At 34.3% G+C, this 12,869-nt stretch overlaps 1 protein-coding gene across 2 annotated transcripts; it reads left to right on the top strand.

Annotated features, from left to right (window-relative positions):
• Positions 1-4,454: 4,454 nt before the first annotated feature.
• On the top strand, positions 4,455-11,932 carry LOC106762363 (peroxisomal membrane protein PEX14). Of its 2 annotated transcripts, none has more exons than XM_014646235.2 (12): positions 4,455-4,633; positions 5,064-5,308; positions 5,434-5,473; positions 5,615-5,808; positions 5,986-6,175; positions 6,293-6,382; positions 6,832-6,893; positions 7,008-7,050; positions 7,134-7,201; positions 7,833-7,877; positions 10,832-10,900; positions 11,262-11,932. In XM_014646235.2, exons 1-12 carry the CDS (start codon positions 4,585-4,587, stop codon positions 11,688-11,690), a joined length of 1,524 nt encoding a protein of 507 aa, XP_014501721.1. In that variant the 5' UTR covers positions 4,455-4,584; the 3' UTR covers positions 11,691-11,932. The 2 variants fall into 2 exon arrangements, with proteins under 2 accessions (XP_014501721.1, XP_014501719.1); XM_014646233.2 differs by having other exon boundaries at positions 4,456-4,633; positions 7,002-7,050.
• Positions 11,933-12,869: the final 937 nt, after the last annotated feature.

Below are 12,869 nucleotides of genomic sequence, written 5' to 3' on the forward strand. Positions count from 1 at the left end.
AATGAAGACTGGATGTAGGCTTGTGATAACTGAACTTGTATAGATTGTTTGTGTTGATCTTTCTCTACTCTTTATCTACTTGTTGATTCATTACTATTTGTTTATTGATTTCAAGAAAGCCAAAAGCTTATAAAGATTTTGAAAAGATCATTAAAAAAGGTTAATTTAATTCACCCCCTCCCTCTTGGCTTAAGATATTTGGCCTTTCTTTTCTTACACCATCTTTTAATTAAAACATTAACTTCTTATAGTGAAGCACATCTTAGTTGATAAGTTCTTTGAAGGTTTTAAGTTCCTTCTAGTCTTATTATTAGGCCACATAATTTAGCTTATTTGCTTTCTTTATTTGCTTATAGGTTAGTGGGTGTCCACTTGCCTTTCAAACTTAATTTCTTTTGAGAAGTTTGGTGCAATAGGGCTTAAGATAAACTTTGACAAGGAAAGACTTGATTTTTAAGTAATTCTTAGTTATTGACCTATTTTTTCAAGATGTAAGCTTGAATATTCTTGCAACCTTAAGTCTCTTTAGGAATTTCTTTTTGAAAGCAAAAGGTATCTTAATCTAAAATCCAAAAAATAAGATGCATAAACATGTTTAGAGATCCTTCTTACCAAATTGGTAGTGACTCTAGTAAAGAAGTTCCCATTATTGCTCGAGAGCTAAAGTCACTAAAAATTTAAAGTAAAGAGGCTATACAAAATGAAAAAGAGAAAATTAAAAGAGGGGCCCAACTTGCCATTCTAAAGGATGAACTTAGAATTCTAAAACAAAAGGATGAGAGGATACAAGAGAATATTAAGAGAAAAAGAGAGAAAGACAAGAGAAAGAAGGAAAAACAAAGAGAGAAAGAGGAACAAGCAAGAAAAGAGAAAAAGAAGGAGGAAAATAGTAAAGAGTATGAAGATAAAAAGATAAGAGAAAGGAATGAGAAATAAAAGAGGAAAAAAGAAGATATTGAAATAATAGAAGAAGAAGAAGTGCTACTAAAGGAACCTATCGTTCCCTCAATAATAGTTGAAACCAAGATGATAAAGGAAGTTTTCTAATTTTTGAACTTTTCTCAATTTATCATTCAAACTCTTTCTTAATTCCAACCTTTACTCTTGAAAAAATTTCAACTTCAATTCCATTTCCCATTATTTTAAGCTCCTCCAAATTTTCAAAAACACATGTTATGTTAATGTTGTCTCCTAGGTTACAATTAACTCAAAGTGAACAAAAATACTCTTGGGAAATAGGCCTTGAAACTCTCAAGAAAAGTATCTCAAAATTAACATAAGGCCTTTCTAAACTTTCATTGAGATATATTTTTCGTAGGAAACAAAAATTGATTGAAATTATGTTTAGTGATTGTTGTAAATGGATCTTTGATCCTAGAGGAATGATATACAAATTGACCAATAATAAGAAAAGGATATTGTCATGAAGAAACATGAAGTTTTGAGGACAAATATTTTTTAAAAGGGAGAGGATGATGACATACCCCCTAGCCATGACCAAGCATGCTCAAGAAGAGTTGGAGTCAACTGTGAAACATGAGCCCAAGCTCGTATCATCATGGGTCATCAGTCAGTTCTTAGTAGATTAGGTTTATTTTAGACCTTGTATAATGATCAAGTAGTTTAAGGTTTCTTTTGTGACTTGCATTTGGGCCTCAAGTTGTAGTACAGGTTTTGGGCCTAGAGGAGATGAACCCTAAGGAGACACATGGATTTAGGGTAAAAACCTAGCTTGGAGAGCAAACCATCTAGAAACTTGAAGGCCCTTGGCTAGAGTGGTCTCTAAGTTGCTTTCTTTTGTGAGACATATACTTTTACCATATGGCATGCTTCTAAAGGAGATAATTTTTCCTTAGTAGTGACCATGTGTCATGCTCTTAATGGAGATGATTTCTCCTTAGTAGTGATCATTTTTCATCCTTTTAGTGGAGAGGATTTTAACTTGGTCTCCAAGTTAGATTATTAGGATTTTGCTTCTACAATTTGGAGACACGTTTATAGTTACCTAAGCTTATAAATAGAAATGTCTCCCCATATAAATTAACCTTTGAATTGAGTATTGTTATGTTGCCAAATATGTGTAATAATAATAATGGAATTTTAAAAATTAATTTTTATTTTTTTCTTTCTTTATAATAATTTTTACAATTATATATAATATTAATAATTATCATTTTATATAATACTTTTACTACTAAGGGTATTTTGGTAATCTTTAATTTTTTATCAATTAAACCATTTTTTTATCTGTAAAATCGGTCAAATTTTACACAAACTTTCATAAAATTTACTTCTAAATCCACTCTTATTTACCTCCAAATCCACTAAAAAAAAACAACAATTAATTCACCCTCAAATCACTTCAAATCCATTCATTCACTCTCCCCTAATTCCTCTCCCCCAAGGACTGAAGCCCGCTCGGTAACTCGAAGGCGATGTTACCTTGAGAGCGAGGAGCCTGGTAACCCGAATGCGAGGTTACCTCAAGGGCTGAAGACCGCTCGGTAACCTGAACACGAGGTTACCTTAAGAGCGAGGAGCCTGGTAACCTGAACGCGAGGTTACCTCAAGGGCTGAAGACCGCTCGGTAACCCGAACGCGAGGTTACCTTGAGAGCGAAGAGCTTGGTAACCTGAACGCGAGGTTCCCTCAAAGGCTGAAGACCGCTCGGTAACTCGAACGCGAGGTTACCTTAAGAGCGAAAAGGCTGGAAACCCGTATGCAAGGTTACCTCAAGGGCTGAAGACCGCTCGGTAACCCGAACGTGAGGTTACCTTGAGAACGAGGAGCTTGGTAACCCGAACGCGAGGTTACCTCAAGGGCTGAAGATTGCTTGGTAACTCGAACGCGAGGTTCCCTCAAAGGCTGAAGACCGCTCGATAACCCGAACACGAGGTTACCTTAAGGGCAGAAGATCGCTCGATAACCCGAACACGAGGTTACCTTAAGAGCTAAGAACAACCTGGTAATTCGAACGCAAGTTTACCTGAAGAATGAAGAACTGCTCGATAACTCGAACGTGAGTTTACCTTCACATGAGCAAAAACCCAATCGGTAACTCGAACGTGAGTTTACCTCGGCATGATCAGAAGGCTCCTCGGTGATTCTATAAAATGAATCTACCTCAACCTAGGGCGAAGGGAGCTTCAAAAGCGAAATCATCTTGATAAAGAACGAAAGTACCTCCCACGTACAAATAGCCTTTGATAATCACTCTTTCCCACCAATTTAAATCTGACCGACATATTGAAACCCCTTCGCCCCTGCAAACAACTGCTCGGGGTTTGGGGGACTTAATGTATTATAGCCTAGTGACCAATCGACGAAGGAGAGATCCATAGTCAAAACAGACAATCGACTGGCTGTCTGACAAGCACAAACCAGGAAAGGTAGATATCATTAATGGCCAATTAATACGTTTAATGGTCATATTAAGGACGAATATACGGTATTTATGAGTGATTGATAGGTTATATTGCCAAAAATATACTGTACCTAATGATTAATCAATGAACTTGGTTGCAACAAACCCTATAAATATACAATTGGTATTAAGGTAAAAATATCTTTTTCTATCATAATAAAATAGACCTCTTTATGAAACATATCTGACTTAAGTGTCTGAGTGTCTTCTACAGATTAAAAACCCACCAAAAAAAATTGTGTGCTTCAAAAAAGATTGAACAATAAAAAAAAAAAAACAAAATAAAGAAAGACGACCGAACCTTGAACGAATTTAACCGAAATAATAAGTAATGAGGCTATCTACCCAATAGAATAGCACAAGTACTTTTAAAATTATTATTTGCGGAAAAAAAAGTCATATGATACAAAATAAATAGTGTCATTTCCTTTCGGAGAAGGATTATTCTTTTTTTCTTCATTATTTCATATTTTACTACAAACATTAAAAGATAAATAAAAAATACCCATATCAAACATAAACAACTCATCAGAACATCAATGATAACATAATGAGAAAAACCTGGTTAAAGATTAAAGCTTTTAAAAATTTGTTAGAACCTAAAAGGAAAATAAAATTCATGTAGATATATAATTATTGTATTTTGAGAGTCAGTTTAGTTGAAATACTAAAATATATAAAAAAAACTTTTATGTAATAACATAATTATTGTATTCTGAATGTTAGTTGAGATACTTAAATATATAATCTAACATGATGAGTTTACAAAAATACACGTGTATATGTGTTTAATTTCTGACCTATTATTTCACAAACTAATCATTATGTAATAGATGTTTGAAAATATTAGGATTAAAGTAGAAATAATTCGTTTATCGAAAATAAAATTCTGAATTTTCTTCGAGCGCCATGTGTAAAATCTACAAATTTATAAGGAATAAAAAAGTTATTTAAGCTTTAAAATAGTTATTTTTATTTTAAAATAATTTTTAAAAAAGAATTTGAAGGACGGATATACATAGCGGCTGAAAAAGGCGAGGGCACATGAAATACTTTTGATTTTGCCTTTTCTCTATCACTGTAGCAATAATCAACACTGCGAATGCGATGAGCAAAAACACACCTCGATTGGGAGTTCAGAGATAGCGCGACCAGGGGCTATGGCTTCTCAATCCCCGTCTCTTCCCATTTCCACAGTTCAAACCGCTGGTTTCACTCTATACTCTCTTTTTTTCGCGTGCAACTCGATAATTTTATGCATGATCTGCGAACAATTATTTGAAGCTCACGAACACGTTCTCTACTTTGTACTTTGCATTTGGATAATCATTGGTCGATGAATTCAATTAATCTAGAACAAATAAAAATACGGTGATTTCGTTGTGTTTTTTTTTTGTCGTTTTAGATTAAAGTATTAAGTATTATAGCTTTGTGTGAAATGATTAACCTACGTAGTTAACCTGACCTCTGGTTTGCTCTTCGAGAGGTGTGATTACTGTGTGGATAATTCTGTATTTTTCGTCGTGTTTATTTAGTTTGCTGTGTCGCTATTGTATATTTCTGTGCTTGATGGTTATATTATTTGTTTATCGAATCTTTTGATTAGATTGATTCGTTGAATCTCTTTTTCATGGTGTAGGTGGTGAAATTGTTCAACCGGAAAATGTTGATCGGCAGAATAGTGGAGAGGAGCTTGGTAAACAAAGTTCAGACACATCTGTGTTTGTTAACTCAGAACCAATGCGCGAGGACCAAATTCAGAATGCTGTGAAATTTCTGTCGCACCCGAAAGTTAGAGGTTCTCCTGTCATCCATAGGCGGTCATTTCTGGAGAAGAAGGGCCTTACGAAGGAGGAGATTGACGAAGCCTTTAGGCGTGTGCCTGTATGCATCTTGTTTGATCTGTTGCTCAATTTTCTATTGTATATGCATGAATACAACCAGCTAATTGATTGTCACTTAACCGTATTTTCTTCTGTTAAAATTCTTATCTTCAATTTGAATCTCAGGATTCAGCTCCCAGTGTGCAGACATCTGGTGTAATTCAAGGTGCAGTGTCTGATGTTGAAGTTGCCGAATTGTTCTTTTGTGTTTTTTTGGACTTCGTTTAAGCTGCCATTTAGTTATTCTGTTCAAATACTGGATTTCCTCTCAGTTATATTAACTTGTGGCTCACTGTAATACTCACAGATGAACAATTAAAATCATCTTCAAACATTCATCAGCAAAGCCAACCACAGGCTTTGCAGACGACTGTACCAGCTTCTACTGGTGTTATTGCTTCACTGGGAACCTTGTCAGGCCGCCGTTTTCACTGGTCTCATGCCCTTATTGCAGTTGGATTACTAGCTACTTCTGGTGCTGGTACAGTTATACTAATTAAGGTATTTGCAACTAATTTTTCTGGATGATTCTATCTTAGTTGGTATCTTAGTGGGCTCGGTTTGAAATATTTATCTTTTCTTGTACTTAACTTATTTTCTTGCTCTATCCATAAGCTTTATCACTTTGAGATTTGGTTTGAGACTCACTGAACTTTGGTAGCATGTTACTTGTTTTAGAATTCTGTTCTTCCTTGGTTAAAAACCTGGTTGCGCAATGTTGTGCTAGAAGGGGAAAATGACCAATTAAAGAGAACAGGCTCAAAACCAACTTTGGCAGAAGAAGCTGCACAGGCAGCAAAAGCAGCTGCAGTTGCAGCCGCTGATTTGGCAAAAGCTAGCCAAGAATTATTGACTTCTAAAATTGAAGGTGGATGAATAAAACTTCAATTTAATACTTGTAAAATATATATAAATGTTTTAATACTTCTTATTTTTGTTGACATCTTTTGTTACTTGTTGCTGCATATGGTTTTACACTTTGCAGAGAAAAGATATTTTGTACAAGTTGTGAGCCTTTTGGATAGGCAAGTGGAGGAAATGAAATTGATGATCAATGCAGTAAAAAGATTGGAAGGTATTCCAATGCTCTGAATATTTGCTAAAGGAGGGTTTTGTTTAGGATATGACAAGGGCAATTGTATATTTGTTCAGAAGGCTCTTGATTGTTTGTTTTATCATTTTGCAGTGACACTTTTTGTTTATTAAGAATGCTCTTGATTGTTATTTATTAACCTCTGCATTTATAGCCTCCTCTAGAATGAAACAGAGATAGTGATGTATCATGGTGAACAAGAGCTTTGATAACTCGTGCATTTTGACTTTTATGACTGGATTTCTTCCTGACTGTGCCAGCAAGCTCTCTCTTAAACCTCATTTTACTTTCTTAAAATCTTGATAGGCTTCTTGAAAGCTTAGTGACTTTGCATGTCAGAAATTCTCATATTTAGCCTTAAGATTTTTCAAGGTTCTCATTTTTTACTTTCTTACTAAATATCATCGGCTCCAAATTATGGATGTAAACAGCCTCTGGTGGACTCTCTGTCTCCAAGCAAGAAGATCGCCAAGTCACTCAAACAAGTTCAAAGGTCAGATTATTAAGGAATATTTTGCCTTTAATGAAATTTTGACAGCTCTGGTCCCCATATGAGTTGTTCAAATTGTTGACATTTGACAACTGAAATTTTTTGAAATAGATACAGCAGCCTGTCCTTTATGGGAAGTCAGACTACGAGTCCCAATCAGGTTGTTATACATTAATTGTATTCCTATCAAATACATTAATTTTATTTATGAATTATTACCTATGGTTAGAGTGTTATATGTAGTGAGATCTTCGTACTCTCCTGTATCTCTTCAACCATCTAGTGCTCCGCATCCAAAATCATATTTGGAGGTAAATTTCTGTTTTATTTATGTTTTCTCCCCCATTTACCCCTATATTCACACACTTTCAACAGTCACAAGGTGATATTTGAGTCTTTGCTAATCAATCAATAAAGATCATTGTTCTACTAATCAAAAGATGACACTTGTTGGCCATTATGTACTTTGGAGTCTAGCTGTGGATCACAATTCCTCTTCTTATGGGTAAATATATTTTTTACTTATGGAAATTTATCCTTGGTTTATGCTTCTAAAACTTCCCAAATCAACATTAGCAAATAGATGATTGGGATTTAACTAAAAATATTAAATTGCAACTTTATCTTATTTTGTTGTTCCTTTGACTTGAACAATGCAGGGAAACAACAAATAACAATAATATCAATTACATTCTTAGCTCTTCTATTTTGTAACAATAAATCTTTCTAAAATAAGGAAGTAAAATATGTATGAACAAATAAGATGATTCTAAAGATAATCTAAGAAGATTCTGAAGATATTTTGTCCTAATAATAAGATTTTGAAGGTATTTTTATCCATATCTCTACTTACAACAGTTTGTTGGTACTGATAACATTTAATTTACTTCATTATCATATGATTCTTTGCTTGGATTATTTCCTTCCATTATTTTTCTGCAGATAATGGCCATGATTCAAAGAGGAGAGAAGCCTTCTAATATTAGAGTAAATCTTTATTCCTTTCAATGTTAATTGTAGATACATGCCTAAAATCATATATCTTGTTGAAATCATAATGAAATATTCTGCATTTACTGTATAGTGTGGCTTTAGGTGAGAAAAATCTAATTTAGACTAAACAAAATATCCTCCAATTATGTGACATGGTTGGCTAAAATCTGTGTTTGAAGACACCATGGAACTTGATTTATGTTGAAAGGATTAAGTGACAAAAGAGGACACGGTGGATGATAATGCTTTCATACCATGTTAAATAACTGATTTTGTATGATTGAGTTAGGTTTAAATCCACTTTTTAAGATGGTATCAAAGTCTGTCCTAGCAAAGTTTGTTGGACTTTCATGTCACCCTCTACTAAACTACTCACAAATATCTAGTACATGCTTGAGTTATTTGGTCCTTTGTGGAACTAGAATAGGTTAACTCATCTTTTGTATTACCTATCTGACACCTATGTGTAGACCATATCTTTTTCTTTTTTTTTTTTTTTATTATTTTCTATTAATATAAGAATCTATGTTAATGAATGAATCAAATAAGAGATCACTCAACTCTCCTAGACATTTTTTCTTATTTTCCATTCTCAAGTATAACTTTCTCCCATGATATGGGAATTGCTAAAACCTTGGATCTACTTGTTGGTTGAACAAATTGGTAATTCATTTGCTTGCATCATCATCTCCTTCCTAGTGTTATCAAAAAGTGGTTGTGGTGGCACCATGGTGGAAATAACTGGCTGCTTGCCTTCACAACATGGTGGTGGTGATGCAGGTTTCTCATGGGAGCTTGACCCAATATTTTCCATTATCTGATATCAATGACGCTGCTCCTTCCTTTGGTTTTAAGGTTCTTGATTCTAGTGTGCTTGACCCACATTTTTAGTAAATAACTTTTTTCTCTTTTCTACATTTAGTTATTTACCTCGTATTACATCTACCAATGGTTCCCAAAGTCAGTCTCAAGGGATTGGCACTACTTGTCCCCTTCCTCCCTTGTGATTTTGTTCTTATGTATTGATTGTCCTTTTCATCTCCTTTTTATCCATTGCTCACCCAATCCCATGATTGTTTAATTACTTTTTCTAAATGCATTGTTACCTCGTAAAAGCAATGTTTGGAACAAATGATTGGCATCGGATGTGAGTGCCTTTTTGAGTGCACCCTTTTGCACCATATGGGTTTAAGAATTTGTGGATATTTTCCTCCAACGGTAGAACCAATTTCAAGTTCTTAAATTAATGTTATCAGTCCCAACATGTTTCCCCTTTCCCTTTTTTCTTCATCTTTTGTGATCAGCATCCACTCTTACCTTTCTCTTTTCTTTCTTCCTTCCCTCCTATTGCTGCATTAAGCGGGCCACAAAACATCATCACGCCACTCCAAATCCCTTGTCGATATTAACCTCTTCATCATGCCAAACATCTACAACTAACAACTAATTCAAAGATCCAAATCCCCATCTGCGCTCGTGACATGCAGGCCATGTTCTTCTCAACATTCTTCTAAGATGTAGGATTTTAATTTGTTTGGGTTGAGATTGTGTCTTCCCTTTTCTTGATCTTAAATTCATAGCAGAGAATTTTTTTTTTGTTGGCTATTTTTGCTCATTTTTTATGCAATAAAAGTATTATTTATGTTAAGAACAAGTTATTTTGGAAGGTTCTTTAACATATAACAATTCTCAAAACACAACCATATCATAACAACGTTTTCTTACTTTGTAGAATAGTTTAAGAGCCTAGTATGGGAGATGGTCTTATGTTTTTGTCCCAACATAGCACGCCTTGCTACACAGTCTCTCCGAATACCATTTTGCCACTAACCTGTATTTCAATTTGATAATTAAAATGATTTCTTGCATGGCAATCTCGAGAAAGATGTTTTCATGGAACAAATACATGGATTTGTTGTTCAGCGGGATTCCTCTACCGTGGTGGGCCACCTTCATATGTCCTTGTATATACTTAACCAATCTTCCCGAGTCTTGTTTCACAAATATCACAATATTGTGATACATTTTGGTATGATTCATAGTAAAGTTGACTATGCTGTCCTCTATCATGAATCACCTCAAGGAAGCATCTACCTCAATTTCAAGATGGCACTCTCCATCGAAAATAATTCCTCACGTCAATCTAGACATACGATCTTGGTAAGCTTTATTTATCATGGTAGCTCAATCCAAGGATATCAGATGAAATATGCACTCAATATTTTGAAGAAATTGTCCTATCGAATGCCAAACCTGTGGATACTCTTATGGATGGCAATGGGAAACTGCTATCCAATTAGGTGAATCCCTTGTCAGATTCAAGAAGATATAGAAGGTCAATTGAAAAACTAAATTACCTCATTGAAGCAGAATAATGCGCCCTGCTTTAGCAACTGTGAACTTATCTTGCTAAAGCAACTCCTTAGAGAGATCCACTTTGAAGAGTCGATGCATATGATGTTAATTTGCAATAATCAAGTGCTTTGCAATAATCTAGTTTGTCATGAGAGGACATAACACATTGAGGTAGATGTCATTTTATTAAGCATAGGATATCACCACTAGCTTCATTAACTAATATTTTCACCAAATTAGAATGAAATATTTTGCATTTATAGGTCAGTAATATATATGATTTGAAGGGAAAAAAAAATCCTCTGATTATGGTATTTATGTATTAAAGCCTATATCAACTAGTATCCTTTGTGTATTCAAATAGTAGCTTTTAGAGTACTACGCATCTCATTTGTGTTCTATTGATATAAACTAATAAAGATTATAAAATATTGATGGAAATAAAATTTGTTAGTAAAATGTGAGACAAGGACGGTGGTGCTACCATGAAGTAAAAGATTGGAACACGCAAATAAATTTACTCTTATTCATTTGGTTTTCGAATTTTGCGTGGCCCCATTGTGTTACTTCTATGACACGGTGATTTAATGCAGGAAATTGATGATTCACCCCCCAACCCTTATCAGCAACCATCAAACCCTCGCTTAGCCCCTAAAGCGAAGGTATGTTTATATTTCTAGATCTTTCATTACATTCCCTAACAGTTTTTATTTTAAATTTAGACTAGTTTCGCAAGTCTATAATTTATAAATTAATTGTTGTTCACATTTCAAGTGTTTCTATGCATTAATTCAATTGAAAAATTATTATTTCTAGATTGTCAATTCTGATTACTGACCATTTATGTCCTAACACCAATGACTCATTGGACCATCAAGGAAAAGATAGTTGTAGGCATAAATTTTATTCCTAGTTGTTTTGCAAATATCATAAGCATGCAGAATTTCAGAATCAGGTAATTGATTTATATGGCAATTTAACAATTATTATTATTTTCTATTATTTGCTTCCCATGGCTTCTAGCCTTGGGAGGTTAGTCAGGTGCAAAACACCTCAACCCAAGTCGTCCGGTATCAAGCAAATGGCAAGGTCCAAGATAGTGGTGGTGACAACTCAGTACCCTGGTGGCAAACGAAGGACATCAGAATCAAAGAGATTGATAACGAAGTTGAATATAATGTAGCATCTGCTGCATCCAGTCAGCAGCCAGTCCAACGATTGTGGGTTCCTCCTCAACCTCCCCCTATAGCAATGCCGGAGGCTGCGGAAGCAATCAGACGCCCAAAATCAGTCGTCCAGAAGGAAGCAATTCAGGATGATCAGTCAGCCCCAAATTCTTCAGAGTTCTCTAATGGATCCAATTCCGAAGAGGCTATAGAAGGCAACGGCATCGACTCACTTATCAGCTCTGGTGAGATCCAAAATCATGAACTCAATTACGAAGAAAAATAAATGTAGATCTTTGTATTTGGTCATCTTGATTCATCATAACAATACATGAAATTGGATCCAGAGGTCTCTTAAGTTGTGGAATAGCTTGATATGGTTCAGCTTTTATTTCTACTATGCTCCCTTTTATATGAGGGTCGAGTCCTTTACGTACACCAAAGCATTAAGTGTCAAAATGTTAATAGTCAGTGGTTACCTTGTTTTCAAAACATTACCTTTTAATAATCAGTTAGTATTTTTTAAAATTTAGTCTGTATCTGAAATCAGTATATTTCAATCCTAAGTTAGAAATTAGCTGGCTTAGATGAAAAGACTTGGTAGTAGTTCTCTTACGCGAACAGTTTGAAGGATAATCAATGAGGAACGATGTAAAGCTTAAATTCAATAAAAAAAGTATTCATATTGGTCAATTAAAATAGTTATTCTTAATTAAGTCAACAAATTTGTGTACGTTCTACTTTTTTTTATTAACTTTGTTATTCAATTCTTACTAAACGGATGGTTAATGAATTAGAGTTGAAAAATGTGTGGAGTTTTATCATTTTGCATTGAGAGCGAGAATATGAATAGATAAAATGTAAGATTTGCTTAAGGCCATTATAATAAATCCAAATGGCAAGGGTGAAAATGTAGATGTCAATTTCCTAGAGACCAAAGTTTAGGAAATGCTTTTTTTGTATATGGACTAATTTGGAAGCCAGTGTTAAGTACAATAAACAAATGATAGATTTTTTTCTTTCTGCACCTTGCTTTCTTGCATCTGCTTATACATTGAGAGATATCAATAATATTCTTATTTTTGGTTTACTGGAAAGATTTTGGATTGAGTGGTCAGAAATTTTTTTAATTGTTAAAAAATCGGGTATTGTATTAAATATTTATAATATTATTTATTTGGAAGATCTGTATAATCTTGGAATACCGCAGTTCTGATATATGTGTTTCTTAGTGTGAAAAGTTTGAAATATGTGTTTCGATTAGATAGACACGTTTGATTAATTTTTGTGCGACATGAGTTTGCTGAGACATAGCGGATAAAATAGTTTATAAGATGAATGAGAGAAACGAGGTTTCGTGGAATATGATGGTTGATTCTTACGCAAAGGAGGAAAGTTTAACACTGTTAGGATTACTTTTACACGAAGGAGTGTGGGATGCTTCTTCCTGCACCTCCCTCTTTTT

The sequence above is a fragment of the Vigna radiata genome, chromosome 5, assembly GCF_000741045.1.
Source record: "Vigna radiata var. radiata cultivar VC1973A chromosome 5, Vradiata_ver6, whole genome shotgun sequence".
Lineage (NCBI taxonomy): Eukaryota > Viridiplantae > Streptophyta > Magnoliopsida > Fabales > Fabaceae > Vigna > Vigna radiata.